Source organism: Heptranchias perlo, chromosome 6 (genome assembly GCF_035084215.1).
Source record: "Heptranchias perlo isolate sHepPer1 chromosome 6, sHepPer1.hap1, whole genome shotgun sequence".
NCBI classification, from domain to species: Eukaryota; Metazoa; Chordata; class Chondrichthyes; order Hexanchiformes; family Hexanchidae; genus Heptranchias; species Heptranchias perlo.
Window position 1 is genome coordinate 30799634 of NC_090330.1, and position 23414 is coordinate 30823047.

Consider the following 23414-nt stretch of genomic DNA (forward strand, 5'->3'; position numbering starts at 1 on the left):
TTACTCCCTCTCTGACCCAATCGATAGGTGGATCGTTAAAAATCTCCCGGAGTTATAATGTTATTCCTATTCATCTCTCTGATGACTGCACATTTCCTCTTCCATTGGCGTGATTGAAATATTGGAAGGAACCACTGCAGTGTCACTGCCTTTGAGGATTTGTTTTTATTTAAAAACATGAAAATTGAAGGATTCATGACAAAGGCACAGTCTTGCTTATTACTAAGTAAATCCAAAACAGATTCAACTCATGCTAATGGCCTCACCAGCAGAAGTTTTTAACCTAAGTTTGAGCTAAATGCACTCTAGTTGGCACTAACTCATATATAGCTTTGTTTATCATCAATACAGAGTCCTGCGACTGGTAAACCAGTAGCACCAGCAGTGACTCACCAGGTCAGTGTATTGGTTAAACCTTCAGATTAGCCATTGCTACAGCTTGCAATAATGCTGGCACACCTTTCCAACCTTGTGTTTTATGTTCACAGCCATTCCAGTATCTGGATCAACACCAAAGTCCACTTTTGATCTGCACTGTTTGTTCCAGGCAATGGGGAGATAAGTGTTGTGATAGGTGGTCAATGAATAAATTCTTTAGCTGATGGCTCACTTAACTAAACATGTTTCAATCAGATGTAAAACCACTGAAAGGTAAACCAAGTCCCTAATTTAGACATAAACTTCACATCCTCCTTTGTTCCAGAAAGGAATTTGCTCTTTCATTCCTTACACTAATGTATATACTGGCTCTGCAACAGTTTTAGCTTCAGAATAAAACACGGAGGTTTAATGCTGCTTGGGTATGCACTTCAGAGTGCTGCTACACAAAAATTTACCTCCTCTTGGTAAGGATACTTGGCGGTATGAGTAGTGAAACACTTCCCAAAGTCTCTATAGCATCAAGCTGCCAAACAACAGACACTTTAAGACTGATATTAACTTCTAGTTTTCACAAGATAATTTTCTGCTGTCCAACTTGCTCTTTTCTGAGTCTTTGGGCACAATTTTATTTTTAATGCACCAAGGGGGGAAAAATGTGCAAATGAAATCAGTATATTTTATTCTTTTGACAATATCAGCATTTAGCACATGGCTACTGGGTGGCAATGAACACGTATTATAAGTTATGGGATTGCTCTAGATATTCATTTGGGTACGGCATCACTGCATTCTCCCGTAAGTGGCTCCGGCATTCCTTATTATCATGAGCTATCCTTTATTGCTCAATGTCTAGTTTTATGATGGCATGACCTGGGGGCATAATAATGAAATCCCCTTATGAAGTGAACTGGATACCATAATCTTGCAAGTGCCTCCACGTGCACTTCTCCAATTTTCCATAAGACTGATACTGCAGTGTGACAAATTCTGATGCAAATTGTCAATCTGCTTTATTTTACAGCCCCTCCTTGTGGTATAGAAAAAAATAACAAAATGCATCACACTGTCTCTGTTATCGGGCTAACTTAACTTTTTCTGGTGAGCCTTATCCCTGAATCTGACGCACTTTGATCTTGGCCATGGGAGAGCTTTGACTTGTTTGGTCAGGCTCCTTTTCCAGACATTGCTGAACTGACCTGGACCATGTCTTTCTCTGTTCTTTTCTTCCCTACCCTTGAAAGTTGGTAATTAGTCCCCTGTCTGGGGATTGGCCTGTAGTGTTGCCAATCAAATCAGCTACCACATCGCTCCCGATGTGAGCCCCAGTCAAACAACCTCATGCTGTGTATGAATGAATTCTGCCCTCTCACCCAACATCTCATGTGAATGCCTACTGGAAATGTCTGAAAGTGGTGATCCACCATGACCTTTTCAATAACTGGTTCATTAACTTTTGGGAGAAGTCATTATCATACCTATCCTCTCTTTGTCCCAGTGGCCCCAACCTTTATTGCTCTGTCAAAATAACAGAAAGGATGCCAAGCTTTTGTGAATTAACCATTAGAAACCTGACTCAATATCAAAAAAACACATAGTTTAGACAAAAAATCTTTCCTAGGTCAAATAGTCAGGAATCCCGAAACGTGACAGCATGATTGAAGCATGTCATACCTCACTGTCACTTTACTCAAACATAGCCGCTCACGCTCTCTGTCTCAGTGGTCTAGATTAGATAATCTGATGAGTGCAGTGATTGTATTGTATTGTCTTTTTTCTTGCTTTTCTCAATGTCTTTTAATTAATTGGGCATGAATGCACTTGTTTCACTTGCAAAGAATACAGAATGGTATTTATGCTTTTTTTTATTTTTAAGTCATTTTCTTCAATACACCAGATAAAAGGAATGACTTGGACTTACCAATAATTTGCATGTTAATTCTCTTATATTAATGAACCAGATTGGTGACGTATGGATCAGTAAAGCTGTATTCTAGGAAGGGTCTGGATTAGAAGTGGATTCAAAATTACCGAATCTGTCCTGGATGGCTCAATGTGTAAACACGCTCTATTCAATCTGGCCCCAGGTTCAATCCCTTGTTAGTTAACCCTCAACCAGGGCAACAGTTGGGATGCTAAAATTAGCTCAGCCCACCCTCCCAAAGACTAGAGAGGGGAGAAATCAGCCAGACTAAAAGTGACACCTGTTGGATGCACTACACAATGGGGCTCAGCTGTGATCTCCCCTATGTGCAGATAGCCTCCTGACACTCACTATTTAGGGTCACCTTGGGATGTTTGTTACGTTAAAGGTGCTATATACATGCAAGTTGTTGTTGTCATGCATGAAGAGGAAACACATGGGTGAGGAACCAGAGGCTTGCTAGCCCACATGAAACTGTACCGCGCGATGTGCGTTTGTCTTCAAGAGAGGAGATGAGAAAAAGGAACAAACCTCAAATGCACAATGATGAGATGCAACACTCTCGTATTGGAGTTTCATCAGCAACCTATTGATCTTAACCTGTGCTGGTGGATGCAAATGTTTGCAGCTCTTTTGTAGAGGAACAAAAATCAAAGGGAGATTATAATAATCCACATACCACATGAAACTAAAGTTAGTTAAACTTTAAAAAGCTGTACTTATGTCCACAGTGTCTGTAATCTTCCTTTATCTCAGTACGCAAATTGCCATTATATAATCCTGATATCATCAAAAGAAGCTGAACTGGGGAATGGATTCAGGAAAGAACATTTAAAATCACTGACAAAAGGAATGACTAAATCTCTTGTCTGATGGTAAACCTGTGTGTTTCAGACGCCCTCAAATCTTAAAAAAAAACACAGATTTGAAGATACAGATAATCTCTAGTTCAGGTGTTGCAACATACGAACATAGAAAACATTTATACGCTTTGGAAAAGTTCAGTAAGCAGCAGTATCTCTTTTTGATGCTTAGCATAGTCCAACTTCAAAACTATTAAAGATATGTTACACAAAAACTCCCCTGAATGCAACCCAGTCTCCCTTTAATCATCCAAGCATGTTTTGTTTGTCTTGAGCAGATTACAGTATATAACCTTTAGAATAACTCTGCTTTTGAGTGTCGGTGTTTACAGCTACCGTGCAAAATAACTTGAATCAATTTTGTGTCCCAGTGCCATAAAACAAATGGGAGGAAGGGCATTTTGTGCTATTGTTTTGTCCTTGCATAATATCTACAAGAAAGGTGATCTTTTGCACTACATCTGATATTTTTAAAAAAGTTATGTAAGGTACTGTTAATTCTCAAAATATGCGGCACCTTGAAACTTCTGGCCTAATGATCACCAGTATGGTTTTTAGCCAGACCTTTTCACTGGAGGTTGTGTTACATATGTTACATATCTCCAGAATTTTGCTGTTAAACACTTTGGTCATCTCCCATCTCTTTGCCATAGACATCTTGTAAGCTTTTGTCAGTTTGGCACCACGTATTTCTAAACAGGTTACAATCATGTTGCCTCCCAACAAAGCTATGTTCTTTGATAGCTAGTTTTCTCTTGAATGGCTCTATCTGTGTGACAGTTGATGGTTCCTCCGCTGATTGTCTTTCTAATAACTCAGAGGAGTGCCCCTGGGCTCTTTCTTCCTTCATATCAGTAACTTCCTGCGCTCATAGTCGAATCCTCCACACACTTGCTGATGATTCTATTCTGCAGGCTCTCAGAGCTCACAACCTCCGTACTGAAGGAATGGAGAAGGTCATCGATTTGAAGAAGGAACAGAGTGGTGGAGATGACACAGCCCCAGAGATCCTTTGAGTTAATAGAAAAAGAGTCAGAGGATAAGCCATCAAGTCAGCACAGCTAGTGGTTTTACAGGAAACTGTGATGAACTGTGCCACCATCACATCAGGCCAAATAAAACACAAATTTGGGATTTCTTTAACAAAAATATTCATTTGGATTTTGACAAAACTTCACTTTTTTTATGCAAAGGGCTATATTTTCTCTTTTTAATAAAAGAAACTTTACCCTCATGCAGGATAATGGCGATAGTGCAATTTTGAGTTTCTATATTGACCATGGTCTTAATAATGCAGGAGTCACTTTAGAAGTTTTCACAGAAGCGCAGGCCACTCAAATCACTCATGCAGCACAAACTCTAGACCAGTAAATTGATGATGAATAGAAATGTGTTTCAAAGTGTGCATCAGTTACGTTGCTATAACTGAAAAGTGGTGATTTAGGTTCCGTATAAAACTCCTGGAGGAATTACAAATTGAAGGAAAATGCCACCGTCATCACTGGTGTATTGCCAATGCCTTTAAAGTGACATAAGCTGATAAACTTATGTTACTAGCTTCTTTGTATGCATCTTTTACTGATTAAGCAGGCATCATTTCATCTGCCATATCCACATGCATGAAATATGTTAGTCAGAGGAGAATCTCCAAAAAGATGCATCATGTATGTTACACTGCCCCAAAAAAAGGAGTCCCTCACAACGTGGCATCTCTATAAAGAGCAGCTTTGACATGAAGACTAATGGAAAATGGAGTTATGAAAGGCAGATTTATTTGACATATAATATAGATAAAAGTATATATGTTTTTTCCTCTACATGTTGAGTAATTATTTTCATCTACTCCTTTACAGACTCCAAAAGCCCAGTAGAGATTAGCATGGTAGCTGTGAACTGAGAAACTGTGTAAAACTTACTTTAGAGTTGCTGGGCTTCAAATATAATCTGTCCTGAGGCTGCTTCACATTTTCTGCAGCTAGAATGTTTGACATCTTGCCAGAAGCCAAAGTGATAGCGTCCCTGAGCGGACATTTTAAGATTAGTTGCAGATTTGAATTCAGTAAATCTGATAATTTGTGGGCTAGCACCAAAAAGAGGACCATGAAATCTGATGGTTCACTAATGTCCTTTTGGGAGGGGAACCTACCACCCCTACCTGGTCTGGCCTACATGTGACTCCATTCCCGCACTATGTGGTTGTCTCGATGCCCTCAGGGCAACAAGGAATGGGCAATAAATGCTGCCCGGCCCACATACCAAGAGCAAATTTTAATAAAACAAGTCATTTTCTCCATTATTCCATCTTTTTTTAATTTCAGAAACAGTAATTGTAGCTGTGTCTGCCTTTGCCTCAGGACGTTCATAAGGTTTGGGGGCACATTCCGTGGCCAAATCTGGCATTGTGTAGTTTGATTACATCATCCCTCATCAGATGTACCTGAGCTTCTCTGAAATAATTCTAGAAAATTAACTTCTTACCATTTGCCAGAACTTAGTGTCAATGAAAGCAGGATTAGAGCAGTTTGAAAGAGAAGGCTCATTTCCAAGTCACTGGCATCATTCATTTGCATCATTAGAATTTGGGTGTGATTGGATTAAATTTATCACTAAACCAAAAGCAGTGTACTCTGCATCAGTACTTTAACAGTTATTTCAAGGTTTCCACTAAACTTTCTACAAAAACAATTTGTTTTTGTTTTAATATTACTCTGACATTTCCATGTCTATATGCAAAGTTCCTTCTCAAGACTTTTTGACAGTTTCTTGAATGACTTCCACAACCTTCTCTATCATTACTTTTCACGGGGGATTTTTGTGGACTCTAATTTGAATTTTTTTAAAACAAAGTATTTAATTGACATCAGCATACATATATTAATTACAATGTTACCCCTCTGATTTTGAATAGTTTAGCTTGAATAAATAAACACTTAGTGGATCTGCACAGTTCAAAGGAACAACCAAGACCTGGAATCTTCATGTCATTGGTTTTACATATATTTTAAAACCACGTTGGAGTTTGGGATTCGTTCTGAATATCCATTGAACAATGCCAATAAACTTGAGTGTCCATCAGCTCAGATTATTATATTTTCTTATTTTGTTCTTCTCAGTTTTGGCAAAGTTGAAACTACTCCCAGCTCTGATACTTTCCCTTATGCTGTGGCATGCCTCACTTCCCCTCCTCACCCTGCTTCCAGTGTTATGAAACAATTACAGCCACAAACATTTTGAAAATCTGATTGTATTTCAGGCCATTAAATAAACTGGTCAGATCATAGTTTGGAAACAGTGTTGAGATTTCATGCTGCAGAAATACTTGCTTTTAATATAACTATTGACACTAAGCAGAATCCTTGTTACACGAAAAGTTGAAAGAGGTCAGCAGGTTTTGGATGATAAAATGTGCCTACCTAGAGATTTGGAGAATATTTGATTTTTTAAAATTTATTTTGGAAATATGAAGAAGTTTTGACAATAACTTTATTTTTTTAAAAACCATTAGCTAAACACATCAAACTCTGATGTGGAGTCAGCAGTATGATTGTATCTTTAATGAAACTATGCCAAAATCATCTTAAAGGGTACTTCAGCAATTTTTCACAATTTAGCCAGTCAAATGGACAATAGTTTGCACAAATTAGTTGGAATACTTTTTGAGGTAAATTTACTCAGACTTGTGGGATGCAAGGAATGCAATAAGACTCATCTCATTGGTTTTCCCTCACTGATGTATGGGTGTTGCAATTTATTTTTTATAAAGGGACGAGTTTTTTTTGTAAGTGTAAAATTAGCCTTTGTTTTGACTTGTGCCCTTCTATTAGGAGAGATCTTGATTTACAGCATTAGACCAAACTTTCCAAGAGGTCATAAGATCTCAGGTTAGAGAAAGGTCCTGAGAGACACTCTGGCAATTGGCTTATCCCTTTACTCCCTCACCCTCAACCTTGACTTCCATCTCTACTTTGAGGTTCTCCTCATCTTCTGCCACTCTGAGCACCTTCCTCACCAAATCCTCCCCCGCCCTGTTCAGCCTCAGATCCGAGCAATTCCTCATCACTGATGACTTTAATCTCCATCTGAACTTGCCCTCTCCCACCTCTACTGACCTTCTTGCATTGCTTATCTCCCTCAAACTCACTCTACACAATGTTTTTCACACATGCACAGTCACCCCCTCAACCTTGCCATCATGTGAGCATGAGCTCTTTCAAGTCTCTCTTGTTGATTTGACACTCTACTCACTTCCTCATCCAATTCTCCTACACAACCCCTATCTGCCCCAAACCCTTCTACCATCACTTTCCACCCCCTGAGAAAAATGGCCCTGCTTAGCGCACACTCAAACAACCTCTCCACTGCTAATTATCTTCTCCTCTGTGTTAATTCTCAGCCATCATAGGTAGTTAATGAAAAAAATGTGGGTTGTTGGTTTTGATTGACAGTTGTGCCTCAGTAGGGGCAGGGTCAATGATTGGCTGTGGACCATTGACAAACAGCTCTGTGACTGGAGGTTTCTCATTTGGGCTTATCTAGGGCTATGATGACCAGCCAGTAAGAAGCCAGCAAAGAGACTACATTGTCAGTAACTGTAATAGAGCTTCACCAAGTAAGAAGTGAACATCATTTGAGGTTCAGTGTGTGTTGAGAGATTGCTCAGGGAAACAATTAGATGTTGAATAGGTGGAACCTTAGCATCTCTCAGGATGGATGAATTAAGATAGGACGAATCATCTTTCTCATCTGTAATTATTGTGATCTTGTGCTTATCAAAGAGGACTCCAGCCAATTAATGATCCTGTTCCCTTCTCAATGATCTCAGACAATAAAAGCCATTACCCTCAGCTCAAGACTAATCTTTGATCTGTGACATTGGTTTGGGACCACCCACCCCCAGCTAACCCAAAACAAAAGCAATAGGTGACTACATCCCTCATAATTATATTAGATCAATCAGCCATTCATCAATATTGAATGTGCACAATCTTTCACAATGGCGGTATTAATTATTCCTCCACTTGATTTATTTGTGATCGTTGGATCTGAATGTTTCACAACCAGACTACATTAACACTTAACAATACCTTTGTTTCATGGACCACCACTCCAGTGCACATTGATCTTCATCTGCCATAACATATAACGTGTATTTTCTGTGAAAGCAAAGACCAGCTCACCGAAAACCACAATTAACCTGGTGTTTCTAGTAATAAGACTGTACAAGTTTTTAAAAATTCAACAAAGGCAAAAATCCATTTTTTTTGCTGCTGTGTCTTGCTATTATTTAGCTAAATATTGGGCATGCAAAGGAATATTTTGGCTCATAGGAAGTCTGCTTACAGGAGTGGTCAGTAATACTGAACCTGAGTATAATTAACATAAAAGCCAAAAATTTAATACTGCCTATTTAAGTAAGGATTGTTGTTAGAAATCTACAGCTTGTAAGCCAGGAATTGTTGCATATAAACTGGGACTCGTCTAGGGCATAGAGGGGACAGAAATAGTAACAAGTCTGAACATCTGTTTTACTTCTTACTGTTTCAATGATGTGTTGATCACATTTATGTGAACATTATAGCAGATGTGCAAATTTACTGCCATTTCTGTTAACATGCTGGCTCACAAGCCTTAAATGTCTGATGGCAGTAATTCTCTGTTTAAGCATATATTATGTGCTGGCACAGTATCCTCTATTGGACAATGTTTTGTTCACCCAATCTATACTTTGAACTTAAATGGAATAAAAGAAATGTAAATTAAAATTGTTCTGTAAGTATGTTTTTCAACAATGAAAGAATGGCTTTGATTGATTAGTTGATTTAGTTTGTGGTTCTAGTGAGAATGCAGCACTTTCAAGCTTGTTTTTAAAAAAAAACATTGCATAATTTTCTTTCTACTGCCCAGCCCATGTGTGCACATTTAAATGATAACTTTATTGTATCCTAATCCCATATCTCTTGATTCTTTATTCCCAGTTGTTCCACCTATTCGAGCTAATCTAAACTTTACCCTGACTTTAACCATTTACTGCTTGATACTGTGATCTTAACACACTGGTTATTTTAATAGGACAGTAATTGATTAATTTTGTGGGGCATAGTTCCAGAGTTCATCATCTAGATCAAATAGTAATTTAATTCCAAAGTGATATTGACAAAGTTTTATTTAGAAAAAGGCACCTCATCTCCTAAACATTATTCAGCCACATCATTTTCAACCATGTAATTCTCATAAATGTATTCTCTGATGGTACAGGCTAGATTATTCAAGATGCATGCTCCAAACTGGATGGCATGAGATGACAGACTCCCATGTAGAAAGAAGGAGCTTCCATTTATTTTGCACCTTAACATGTCTCAGAATACCCCAAAATGCTTCACAGATGATGAATTAGTTTTGAAATGTAGTTAGGTAGGCAGATAGGACTATCAATTTTCACACAGCAACATTCCATAAACAGCAGGTTAGATGAATAACCAATTAATTTGTTTTTAGTAGCGCAAGTTGAAAAAAGAATATTGGCCAGGACAACTCCCTGTACTGCTTTGAATAAACCTCAATTTAACTCCTTCAGTACTGAATTGAGCTGTCAGCCTAGATCATGTGCTCAAATTCAGGAGTGTCAAGTGAACGGGTAGCATTGTGAGTTTGGTGCCTTTGATGCAACATCTGCATATTGCTGCTGTGTGCAAAGAAGTGTGCCTCTCAGGTTGAAACACATTAATTTTTAGGGGTTTTCATTATTTTTTTCCTTTTACACCTGTTAAGACTCCTTGCAGCCACCAGGTATCGCATAATCTGTGTGACAATTGCTGAAACAGGAACCCTTGACAGTCCTGGTGCACAAAACTTTGCCCACATAGATCCAGTTCACTGCTTTAGGGATCAATGGCTTGTTGCCTTTTGTTTTTGTTTCTCTTACTTGAAGTAGCTGATATGATTCATTGTTCAGTAGTAATGTGTGCATGTTTGACAAGTCTATCTTCTGATGTATAGCAGAGTAAAAGCTACCATCCATATAACTGATGTCCACTGTCAAGCATGCCAGTAACAGCATTAATCAAAAAGCAGTGGCTTCTGGCTAGTTTTTCCCAAGCTGTCATATCCCTATTACTCATTATTTATATAATTACGGTGCGTTTGTATTGAGACTGTTTCCAATGTATAAAAAAAAGTTCAAATTACTCGCCTGAATTGCAGTGAGTGCACTCAAATGTAAACCTTAAAATTCCAATGGAACTGGGACTTCTCCTTGTACCCTGACAATGTTAGGAGCTGTGGCTTCTAACACAATGCACTCTGACTAATCTGTCATTTATCATCTGTCCAAAGTGATTTATGTAAGCAGACTCCAAATATCAATCTGAGGTCTGCAGCATCTGCTTTGTTGATCTCAAATCTTTGAAGTCCAATCATATGGCAAAGAATCTATTGGTACTGCAGGAGCTGAAGTCCTCTCCCTGGCATCTGCGTTTACCTGGAGACTTATAGAAGTTGAGTCTGGAGTTCAGCCTATGTTTACATTGGTATAATACTGATGTCACATCGTTTCTACTTGCATTCATATAGTGCTTAATCACATCAAAACACTTCCAGATGCTTCACACAATGAATTCCTTTTGAAGTGCAGTGACTGTTTTTATGCAGACAGACACAGCAGCCATTCTGCACCAGCAGTATCCCACAAACAGCCGTGAGATGAATGATCAGTTAATCTATTTATTAGTGGTATTGGCTGAGAGAGTAATGTTGGCCAGGACCCTGGAAAAATTCTCTTCTTGTTCTTCGATTAGTGGCATGGGATCTTCGATGTCGACCTGACCTCATCCAACGTACGGCACCATCAACATTGCAGTCGTCCCTCATTGCACAACTGGAGTATCATTTCAGAATATGAGCTGAAGTCCCAGTGTGGGGGTCAAATCCAGATCCTTCTGAATGAGAAGTGAGAGTGCTTTAGCTGTGAGATATTGGTGGCCAAAGGGGTGCTACTGCCATACTAGATTCACTCTCAAGAACCTGGCACCATAGCCAACACAAACATGACGATAAGAACAATACGTTAATGCAAACCTTAGCATTCTCAGGCAACACTAAGAAATTGACTAAGATGTAATATTGACACCAGCAGTCAATTAGGGACACAAGGACACCGTAAGGTCCTATAACAATTTGCCTGAGTATTGGAACTGTAGGTTTCTAGCTCACTGCTTGATGTTCAGCATGAGTAAATGAGTTGAGAGTTTTTTTATTTGTTTTGTTTGTTTCAAACCAGGAATCTTATTTTTAATCAGTTGGAGGGGGGAGATGACATGTGAAAGATATCCTCCCCACGATGAAATGCTGTTGTCATATTTGTCAAGGGAAGCATATTATAATGTATTTTGCAGCATGTTAATTTAGAAAAATACATTTGAGGAAAACATGCTGAGTTCTGCAAAATGTAATTTAAAAAAATAGCTACAGTAGAGTTAATACAATAGCCAGCATTATCTCAAACGAAAGCATGAAGTGGAAAGTCACATGACCCATCAACCAGTGAAGTATAGCTGAGGTCAGCTGCTAACAGTGAACTCTGAGTAGACTGCAGTTCTGGGATTAAACCAGCACATACACAAGCCAGTTCATTGGTCAGGGGTTAGAAATGTAATGATATTTACATCAGCTGCAAAGGAAAAGGCTCAAGTGACAAGGTGATTTATGTGAATAGGCAATTGGAGTCTTTTTTTTAAAGTTTTATATCGGCAGGTAATGACATGACAGGAAAAGTAGAGTTTTTGTCCTTGAAGTGAACTAAGACTGTCAAACTGCAAGGTCAAGATCTTTTTGAATTTTCAGATGCCAATTGAGATTCGCCCACCCCCACCTCCGGCATACTGCTTTTTTGTGGCCCCTTCCTCCTTGAGCTAAGGAAGGATAAATAATACATAGTGCTTTTTCCTGAGAACTATATGGTGTCTGACCACAAATACAAATCACAGCAAACTACCAATTATTATAATTCATGGTGGTGGTGGTGACCAGCTCAGTGTAGAGGAAGCACAGTAACAGTGAATTGTAGGACAAACCAGGTTTTGTTGTGCTTATCAAAGTGAAGGATGATAGCGCAAGGGGAATGGAACAATTTGCACTTCCGACCCCAAAACAGATTATTTGGTCATTATCACATTGCTGTTTGAGGGAGCTTGCTGTGTGCGAATTGGCTGCTGCGTTTCCTACATACAACAGTGACTACACTTCAAAAATACTTCATTGGCTGTAAAGCACTTTGGTCGGTCCTGAGGTTGTGAAAAGCACGATATAAATGCACATCTTTCTTAAATGTAAGTCTTTCATCAGTGTTAAACGCTGGTCAGTTATAGTTGTAGAGTGAGAGCTCCCTTTATTCTGCCACAAAAATTACTTCAACACCAACCTCACAAGCAACTGCACTTTCAAAGGGCATTTTTTCCATTTCCTTAGGCCTGCTCAGGTGACATTGCCGATTAGTGTTGAATTAGCGGCAGTGTTGGACTGAATTAGGGGCTGTTTTATGCTGTATGCTTATGCCCACTAAGAACTGAATTGGGACTGTCCAAACTTAAAGCCAGTAGACAACAAGAGACTTTCATCTCATCACACTGGCTTGGATTTGAACCCAAGCCCTAGAGGTAAAAGACCAATATTTACCCCTGCCCAGAGCACTATCCAGTTACCTCTGCTTCCTGCTGAGGTTATCCAGTCAGCCTGTTCACTGTTCTTTGTGCTCTTCCTTTCTTTGGGGCGAGGGGGGGGGGGGGGGTTGGGGGGTGGGGAAGAGGGTAGTGTCTTCCATTACCTAGAGTGTTCAGTTTTCTTGTAAATCCAGCAATGGCTAGCCCATTCAGCTGTAGGTACTCATAAGCCTTTTAGCAAGTCTTCTCTGGGGGCATGGTGAGTATGGTTAATGCCTTCTGCCCTGCTGAAAAGGAGCAATTAGAGCAGTCAGTGGTTAATGGATGTAAACCACTTGACCAAACCACTTGTGTATGTAGTGCTTGCTAATGAGTTCTCACGTACACATGTACAAAATTAAAATATAGTAAAACAGAAGAATGTTTAAATAAAAGAACATGACATTTGCCTATACATTACGTGACTGCTGTAATCAACAAATCATGAACTCTTGGAGTAACTGCAGTGCTTCACAGAAAGACATATGTTAGAAAATTACATCAATTGTATAAACATCATTGTTCATATTTACAACTTAGATTATAGGAACTCAGAGCCCACAAGGATGCCTGATGTGGCAAATGGAAAAATTCACATTTGTGCAGTAGAGTAGTCTCTTCTCAGGTAAGAGTTAAGGAGCATTGGGGTATAGTAGAAGGAGCTTTGCTTTGCCCCTGGCTCTGCTACATCTATGCTTGAAGTGTATTTTTTCATTCCCACCAATTTTGTTGTCCCCTCTGCTGAAAGCATTGATTCCTTATTGAGGTACAGATGGATTGGATTTTTTTCTTGTCTCTAATCTTAAAAGGCACTGGACGAAACTTTTAAATTTTGTGCGGGCGTAAAACTGGTGATATTGGATTAGCCGCTCATTATACAACCCACCCGATTTTTCCTTTCATTGAAGTAGGTATTATCACTAGTCTTTTGCCTCTTCTGAGTGTTATTTCAGTAGTAGAAGTATGTGAGATGACTGGCCGCTGGGTGTACAAAGAAGTCCCTTTAGATTGAGGTCACCCTTGCCATCTAGCTGCCAAGTCCTGAGATAGACCTGCTGCAGATTGCACTGCTTTCACTACTATTGTGCTGCCTGCTTTGAGACATGCCTCTGGCATGGTGGGGAGGTTTTACTGTACATCCTCCTGATGTTGGCTTCTCTTTTCCCATCTCCATCACCCTCAATGGCCTCCTTTCCCAGGGATTTCTGGAGCTGCTTCCTCATAGCCAAACATGCTGTGCATGAGTGACCATTAAAAATATGATTTCACCAAAGTTGTGTGTGTGTAAAGAGTATTCTTGCAAAGGTCGCAGGGCAGGTTTCATCAGGGCGCATGAATGGAAGTGACTGTTTTTACATAGAAAAGATTCGGAAAAGTGTTACGTTTTCCTAAACAATAAGTAATTTGTCGTCCTGTCTTGGTAATCAATAAACATGTCACACTTACAATGTTAGGAGGTCCCTGGCCCAAGGTGCTCAACAGGAGTTGTGCGGCAGAGGCCCTCTCCTTAAGTTATAAATGCAGACACATGAAAAAAAAATACAGATGTACACCCAAACAATCAGATTTTTAAACAGCAAGTTGTACGGACAAGCTTTCACTAGGCTCAAAAGGATTGAATGTAGGAGGGTAGTTAGAAATTATTTTGTTTAAGTCAAGCAGTACAACCCAATGATGTGTGTTCATTATTTTGCAAAAACAAGTTATACTGCTTGAATTAAGTGAGTCCAATCATGACTATGGCTCTGTATGTTCACTTGTTGTGAAGTAAATCAGCTTAATGATTTGTGTCTGGTCTTATCTTACCAAGTCTTGGTGCACTTTCAAAATATTTGGCAAACCACATATGTTCAAAAGACGTTATCCAGTTCAGATCACCAGGGGTAATATTGTTACACCCCTGGGTTATGCTATTATACAGTTGGATATTGAAGTATAGGCACACCCCTAAACATATGTTCAGACCACTTTCGGGAATGACTAGCACCACTGTACCCAAGAGAATAAGGCAAGACAGGGAAATTGATGAATTGCATTGAAAAAGGAAGGCACTGCAGGTGAAGGCGTATTTGTGGAGATCATGGGGAAGAAGTAAGGCAAGATAATTAATGCGGTTGCATATTTCTAAGGTAAGAAATGAACGACTGCAGTTTTATAAAACCATCCTGCAAGGCAGTACAGATGCAGCTAGTGGACTCTCCATCCATGCTGCCATCTGCAGCACACCTTTTGACATAGCCCCAATGCCTGCACCAATGTTTGATACAGGTCCCATGAGACCCAGATCTCCAAGGTCATTCTGATGGGAGATTCCACACATATAAATGCACGTTGTTGTATTTAAATTGATTGTCCAGTTTGTATTCAAATCATTTTCAAAAACACATGAAATACTGTTGTGTATAGTGACACTATTTTACTTTTCCATTGAGAATAATAAATCATTCAGAATTTAAAAATAAACAAAAGCTGCCCAGCAGACTCAGAGACTTCCTTGATTGAAGAGAGTGTCTGTTTCTTTCCGTCATACAAACATACCCATACTCAGTCTATTTTAAAAACCACACAATTTAAACACTACCTCAATAAAGCTTTTGTAATATATCCTTTAGCTTTTCTTCAATTTTGAAAATCAATGAAACAGATAATGTTAGAGTCAGAAGAGAAACATTATACTAGTTGGGCTGACTAAATTCTCCTAATGCATCTTGGGAAATCGGATGCTTTCATAAATCCTTAGTACTTTCTCATTGGTGACTTTCTCACCATTTTTGTCACTTTTGATTCGTACATATCCTACCTCTTCATTTCTGAATTATTGGTGTTTTACTTTGAGCCCATCAGCAAAATGTGACTGGGAAAGAGTGATGGCAGAAATGTGATGTTACAAGAAGTAAACATTATCCAAGAAATGTGCTTATAGGCAAGACTTCTAATATAGAATAATTGAATTATAGATTGCAAACAGATATTTACTAGTAGGTCTCCAGTAACATTGCTTATGGTAAGTGGGATGATATGCTGTTTTGCCAGGATAGGAATGTTATGCTGCTAAAGTGTAGCTGTGCATCTTTATGGCCACATCTGAAGGCTGGCCAGAGTTTAATTGTTGCATAGTAAGGATTGGAAAATGCTGGCTATTTTCAGTCTCCAGCCAGTCAAAAGCAGCCAGAATATAATTGCTACCTTTTTTATTTAAAAAAATTGTTTTCACCTGTAACTAAATTGGCACCTCATTGTGATACACCGAGCATGTGCACACATGTTGGTTTTATATAAATTGACAGATAAATAGGATAAAAGTGTGAATAGCCAATCTATTTGTTTCTTAGTTACAGCTTCCTGCCTATAGAGGGTTCATTGCATTTTTTTCTTTAGTGTCCCAAGTAAATGGCATTCCACATGGTTTATATCCAGAATAACTCAGTCTGGGTGCTGTGCAGCAGTACTTTTTAAAAACGTGATGGGTTGTGCTTCTGGTGCTATTCTATGGGGTGGAACTTTAGCACTTCATAATATTGAACCCAAAGTTTGTCACCGCCTCAATCACACTAATAAACGGTCCTTTTGAGCTTATATTATATACTTATTTCAATTTGTTTAATTCTGTAATTCATATGTTATTGTACAGTCTTTATGTAATGCTAGCCATTTGTAAAGAAAAACCTTGCATTTATAAAGCGCCTTTCATGTCCTCGGGACATCGCGAGCACTTCAAAGCTAATTAATTACTTTTGATGAATAGTCACTGTTGTTACAAAGGCAATCTGAGCACAAGAAGATCCCACAAACAGCAATGAGATAAATAACCAGATAATATGTTTTGATGGTATTGGTTAAAAAGAACAAATGTTGGTCATGACATTGAGAGAACTCAACAGCTCTTCCTCAAATAGTCCTATAGAATCTTTTATATCCACCTAAACAGGCATAGCCTTTATTTATAGTCTCATCCAAAGAATGGATATAATCGGGTGAATGTCCGTTTCCCGTGGATGGGTGATGACGCTTTCATTTTTTTTTGTCTGTGTAGGGCGAATGTTATAGCCAGGATAGGAGTAGCATGACTGGGATATAACTTTTCTCCTCTACCATGGATAGATTGGAGAAACTTGGGTTGTTCTCCTTAGAGCAGAAAAGGTTAAGAGGAGATTTGACGGAAGTGTTCAAAATCATGAATGGTTTAGATAAAGTAAATAAAGAGAAACTGTTCATATTGGCGATAGGGTCAAGAACCACAGGACACAGATTTAAGGTGATTGGCAAAAGAACCAAAGGCGACATGAGGAAAAGCTTTTTTAAGCAGCGAGTAGTTATGATCTGGAATGTGCTGCCTGAAAGGGTGGTGGAAGCAGATTCAATCGTAGCTTTCAAAAAGGAATTGGATAAATACTTGAAGGGAAAAAATTTGCAGAGCTAAGGGGAAAGTGTGGGAGAATGGGACTAACTGGATTGTTCTTACAAAGATCCGGCACGGGTTCGATGAGCCGAATGGCGGCCTCCTGTGCTGTAACCCATGCTATGATTCTATGATACTTGTTTCCTGGTTACTCTCCCATTCCTCTGAAAATGATGGTGACCCATGTTGGGTGTGATTCCACAGGAGCTGAATGCTGTTTCATGTGGCACACAGCACTATTTCTTTTGAAGTCAGTGACCTTTTTTTAAAAGAGAAGGAAGAAAAGGTACGTTTTGAAACATTATAGCTGAGTCCAAATTGTGTTATCTAATGGTGGGGTGAAATTTTTTCAGTAAAAACCTAATATACTCTGTTTTATTAGGAAATAGTCTTGTGTTTCCTGAACACCTGTTACCTTACTGATCATGGACAGTTTACTGCTCATTCAGGAATAAACTGTTGATTTTCTTTCTCTGTTGCAGCTTTGGTTTGCATTTGTCAATGGGTTTTCGGGGCAGATTCTCTTTGAGAGGTGGTGTATCGGCCTCTATAATGTGGTAAGTACTTTACATCCAAATACTATGTTACGATGCGGGCCATTTACCAACATTCTTGACTCTCGCTTGCCCCAAAAAGCAACTTCTATAAACAGGCCCACACCTCTTGTGCACTAAAATTTAACCTCATGCGTGAATGGGCGTAGCATGCCTCAGGGCTGACATCCACCTGAACCATCAAAACAAGCACACAGGACCTCGGTTTAACATTTCATCCTAAAGGGTGGCACCAGCAACAGTGCAGCATTCTCTCATTACTGCACCGGGGCGTTGGCTTCGATCATGAGGTAAAGCTCTGATATGCTACCCAACCCCATACCTTCAGGCAGAGGTGAGAATGCTACCATCTGAGCCAAGCTGTTATGCACATTGATGTCTGCTATTTTCTCTGAATGTCTGTTCCTAAACACCTCTGCCCCTCCACCTTTTAAAAACTTTCTCAAAATGCATTTTTCGACCAAACTTTCAATGAGCTCCTTATTGCTGTCTTCCTGGCTTATCTCTACTTGTGAAGCATCTGGGGATTTTTTTTACATTAAGTGCTATTTAAATACAAGCTGTTTTTCACCTTGGTGAATATAAAATATAGTATATCATTGCAAACTATAAGAATCAAATGCATACTTTATCCAAGAAGTCCTGGGGACGAAATTGGGTCGTGTAGCGCCCATTGTGCGGGTGCTACGCGGGCACCTAAGCCCCGAAACTGGCATACGAGATGCTCACACACACTTCTGGCGTGAAATGTATAGGTCACCATCTTGATAAAAGCACCTAGTGAGCGCCGGCAGCATGTAGAGTAGGGAGATTATGATGTGAATTAGTGTGCAACGCTGATTTGAAGCAGTCGGAGACATTTTGGACCTCCCCGCTCCAGCCACTGCACCGTCTTAACCTCGCACAGCTGACACCCCCCCCCCCCCCCCCACCAGCGCTATTTAAAGGGATCGTGCAGGAGTTACAGGTTAGTTGCTGGATTAATTATTCTGGCTGCTGGTACAATTGTACGTGTTTGTGAAAATTTCCTATACTTTGACAGAGTGGTCTGGTTGGTCTTGCAGTACTGTTAGTAGCATTTAAAATAGTGTGCTGAACAAAGTTGCTTCCAGACATGGGTGGCCTGCTAGGACTTCCTCTGGGAATTGAACATGACTGAGAGCATGCAGAGAGGCCATGCACAGCGGGACAAGCTGCTAGAAGAGGGAGGAGGCAGCGCAGGGAACTCAGCAGGAGGCCATATCCAACGAGGTTCTTCAGGGACCAATTCTCTTACCTTAACTTCAGCTACAACCAGTGCAACAGACGGCTGTGGTTCACTAAAGAGGTTGTGACTGAAATTTATCAACTGCAGAAGCCGCAACTGCAGTCTCAGAGCAGGGCAAGGACAGCATTTCCTGTGGCTGTCAAGGTAACCGTGGCATTTAATTTTTACAGCTCTGGCTCCTTTCAGGCTGCTGCCGGAGATATAAGCAACATCTCTGTTGCTTATATCTCCGGCAGCAGCCTGAAAGGAGATATAAGAACTACAGGGGACCGAGTGTAATGTATCCAAGTTTGCTGATGATACAAAGCTAGGTGGGAAAGTAAGCTGTGAGGAGGATGCAGAAGCTGCAAAGGGATATAGACAGGTTAAGTGAGTGGGCGAGAAGGTGACAGATGGCGTATAATGTGGGGAAATGTGAAATTATCCACTTTGGTAGGAAGAATAGAAAAGCAGAATATTTTTTAAAAGGTGAGAGAGTAAGAAATGTTGGTATTCAGAGGGATTCGGGTGTCCTTGTACACGAATCACAAAAAGTGAACATGCAGGTACAAGCAATCATTGCAAGGGGGTTGGAGTATAAGAATAAGGAGTTCTTGCTGCATTTATATAGGGCTCTGGTGAGACCACACCTGGAGTACTGTGTCCAGTTTTGGTCTCCTTACCTAAGGAAGGATTTACTTGCCTTAGAGGCGGTGCAACAAAGGTTCACTAGATTAATTCCTGGGATGAGGGAGTTGTCCTGTGAGGAGAGATTGTTTAGAATGGACATATTTTCTCTGGAGTTTAGAAGAATGAGAGATGATCTTATTGAAATGCATAAAATTCTTAGAGGGCTTGACAGGGTAGATGCTGAGAGGCTGTTTCCCCTGGCTGGAGAGTCTGGAACTCGGGGACATAGTCTCAAGATAAGGGACTGGCCATTTAGGAATGAGATGAGGAGAAATTTCTTCACTCAGAGGATTGTGAATCTTTCGAATTCTCTACCCCAGAGGGCTGTGGATGCTCAGTCGTTGTGTATATTCAAGGCTGAGATCGATGGATTTTTGGACTCTAAGGGAATCAAGGGATATGGGGATAGGGCAGGAAAGTGGAGTTGAGGTCGAAGATCAGCCATGATCTTATTGAATGGCGGAGTAGGCTCGAGGGGCCGTATGGCCTACTTCTGTTCCTATTTCTTATGTTCTTATCTCGCAGTTTGCAGTGCACTGCCAGAGACGAGCAGGGGGAGCAAGCACGAGGGTTTGCTCGCATTGCAGGCTTCCCCATGGTGCAGGGTGCCATTGACTGCACGCATATTACCATGCATATGCCACGTCAGAACTTGGCCATATTCGTGAATAGAAAGGGGTTCCACTCTCATAATGAGCAGCTGGTGTGCGATCACACGCAGTGCATCATGCAGGCCAATGCCCGCTATCCTGGCAGCAGTCATGATTCCTTCATTATGCAGCAGTCCAATGTGCCACCTATATTTCAACCAGCACGGCAAGTCAAAGGCTGGCTATTGGACGACAAGGGTTATCCCCTCGTGAAATGGCTCATGACTCCGGTCCGGAAGGCATGCAACCATGCAAAGCAGGCCTACAATAAGAACTGTGCTGCTACACGGAACATCATCGAGCACACCATAGGCATCCTCAAAAAACACTTCTGCTTCTTGGACCGCTCTGTAGGAGCCCTGCAGTACTCAGCTGAGCGGGTATCACCATTTGTAGTTGTATGCTGCACAACCTCGCCGTTATGAGGGATCAGCCCTTACCTCCGCCTATCCGGCAAGATCCCAAGCAACAGGTAGAGGAAGAGGAGAAGGAGGAGGAAATGGAGGAAGAGGCAGGGAGGCAACAAGGTAGACAGGTGCTATCTGCCAGGGCTCTGCATGATCAGATGATTAACGAGCGATACCAGTAACCACATCGACACCTCCCCATTCACCGACAGTCTCACACTCCTTATCCTTCCTCTCGCACATGACCATCAAATCATCCTCCTTCTGATTACACATTGCTTCCTCCCTCAGCCCACCGGAGAAATGAAAACCATCACCAAATATAAATTCATAACCACATTTACAGATTTACACATGAAATGATTCAAACAAACTGAGACTATTCACCCTTGTGCATTCCGTTAGTGCCTGTTGTTTGTGTGCCTTTTCCTTTCCTAGTGTTCCTACAAGGTGGATCTCCAGTGGCTAGAACATGGGTGGTGCAAGGCTGCTGACCTTCAATTGAGGAGATTACAGATGGCCTTGGAGGACAACCAAGAGCAGCTCTGTGCCGGGAGGGCCTGGCTTTAGACTGCACCATCTCGGCCTGGGCTGCAGCAGTCTGGCCTGGCTGGATAACAAACAATGGCAAGGGCACGTGTGAAGTGGCAGGGGTGGGGGCAGGAATGCTGTTATCCTGAGAGAGGACAGCAGGTGCGTCTTCCATGGCGCCACAGCCACTCTCCTAGGACGGCGCCTCAGCTATCCTGGTCATCTGCTGAAGAACAAATTGCTGGGCTGCTGTGACTCCCTGGAAGCCCCGTTCCACAGTGGAACCCAGAGCCACGATAGCAGCAAGCTGAGCTTCCAAGGCAGCAGTCAGATCTTGGATGGCAGCTGTTTGTGCTGCAATGGAAGCTGTGACATCGGTCATCAGATGCTGCATCATGGTGGGTTCCACAGGTGTTCTGATGGAGTTGACCACCTGTTCCATGTGGGAAAGGATGGGCTCCAAGCTCTGCGCAAAGCCCTTTGCCAAATTGGAGCTGGATTCCTCCATGCCCTTTGACATTGTGCGCAGGCTTTCTGGTAGGCTTTCCAGTGCATCAAGCATCAGGTTGTGTGCGCCCATCAGCCGCCTTCTATAGCCTGGCTCATCGAAGTCATCATCTGACTCCTCTGCAGCAGAACTAGTGTGCGACGTCTCCCTCCAGCCAGCTGGCACCTGCGGTATCCACTTGGGCATGATGTCTCACCACATGCAGATCCCTCCTCTATCCTAGCCTCTAAACTATGCGCAGTGTCAGTATCTGAGCTGGTGGCTGCGAGTGTAAGTTCGAGTGATCATGTGTCTTCATCATCACTGTCATCTGCCTCTGCTTCCTCTGACCGTGCAGGTTCCAGTTCTGGGGTATCTGAAATGACAAAGGAGCACGGGTTGAGCTGTGGTGCGGGGAGAGGAGAAAGTAAAACGTGTGCGCTTACACCATCTGCAGCATGTCAGTCAGAAAAGATTGTGGGATGAGAGAGACATGGGAAGTGAGAAGGAGGATTCGGTATGTAGCGACCCTCATCATTGATACCTCCAGCACCGCCAGTGGTCACGGCCTCAGCAGCGGCCCTTCCAATGACGGCCAGCAATGTCTCCTCCATGGGGGTGAGGAAGTATAGGCATGCCTGTCCTCTTCCAGTTCTTTCTTGCTGCCTAGTGCTGTGTGCCACCTTCTCCTGCAACAAAGAGGGAAATGTGTCAGTGAGTGCCCTGCGAGATGTTTGGGTGATGTGGCTGTCATGGTTGCATAGCTGCCAGTGTGCGTGACCTGTGAGTTGTGGGTGTGCGACTTGCAACAGTGGTAGTGTGTGAGGGTGAGATGACGCCTCTGCAATGAAGAGTTGGATACTGATTGAAAGAGTTTGTTGATAGGGGGTGTAGTGTGTGGAGCAGTGGATGAGGCTGGTGGTGCAGTTGGTAGGATATCCCACTCAACAGTTGAACTCATTTACCTTGACCACTCGTGTCAAATCATTGAACTTCTTCCTGCACTGCATCCATATTCTTGGCACTATGCTCCTGGTATTGACATCATCCGCTACTTGCTCCCACCGCCTCTTGAGCATATGTCTAGAAGGCCTCCTGCCCCCCCTGCAGATGTAGGATGCCCTCCTTCTGTCCACCTCCTCTAGTGCATCATTCCAAGAACCTTGTTGCACGCTCTCTCGCAGGCCTAACCATTCTTCACAGGTTTACTTCTGAATGGATTCCCAGCACTTCCTGCCGCCACAGTGCACCGCCCCTTTAAGAAGTGCAGGCTGCCTTTAAGTAGTGCTAGCCACTCCCGATTTCGGGGCCACCTGCTGATGCGAACAGCTAATCAACAGCGCACATAGCGCTGGCTGCACACAGCAATCATTTAAATCATCAGGCAGCACGAACATTATGTGCTGCCTGCATCGCTACGACCGGGCACAGGTTAATCGCACACTGCAATCCCAGCGTCCGTTTTCAGGGGTTATCCAATATAACTCCCCTGCGCTTTAATCAATGTTAGTAAAGAATTTGTAGTTAAGTAATTATGAAGTACTTGAAGTCTACAGATTTTTTTGTATCTCTAAAGTCTTTTTCAATCCCCTC

At 41.4% G+C, this 23414-nt stretch overlaps 1 protein-coding gene across 3 annotated transcripts in view; it reads left to right on the top strand.

The window, feature by feature from the left end:
• atp8a2 (ATPase phospholipid transporting 8A2) overlaps positions 1 to 23414 on the top strand; it is a 450298-nt gene that overhangs the window by 339460 nt on the left and 87424 nt on the right. For all 3 annotated transcript variants that reach the window (XM_067986025.1, XM_067986027.1, XM_067986028.1), the window contains exon 28: positions 17739 to 17813. In XM_067986025.1, the coding sequence (XP_067842126.1) occupies positions 17739 to 17813 (75 nt within the window). The remainder of the gene's footprint in view (positions 1 to 17738; positions 17814 to 23414) is intronic.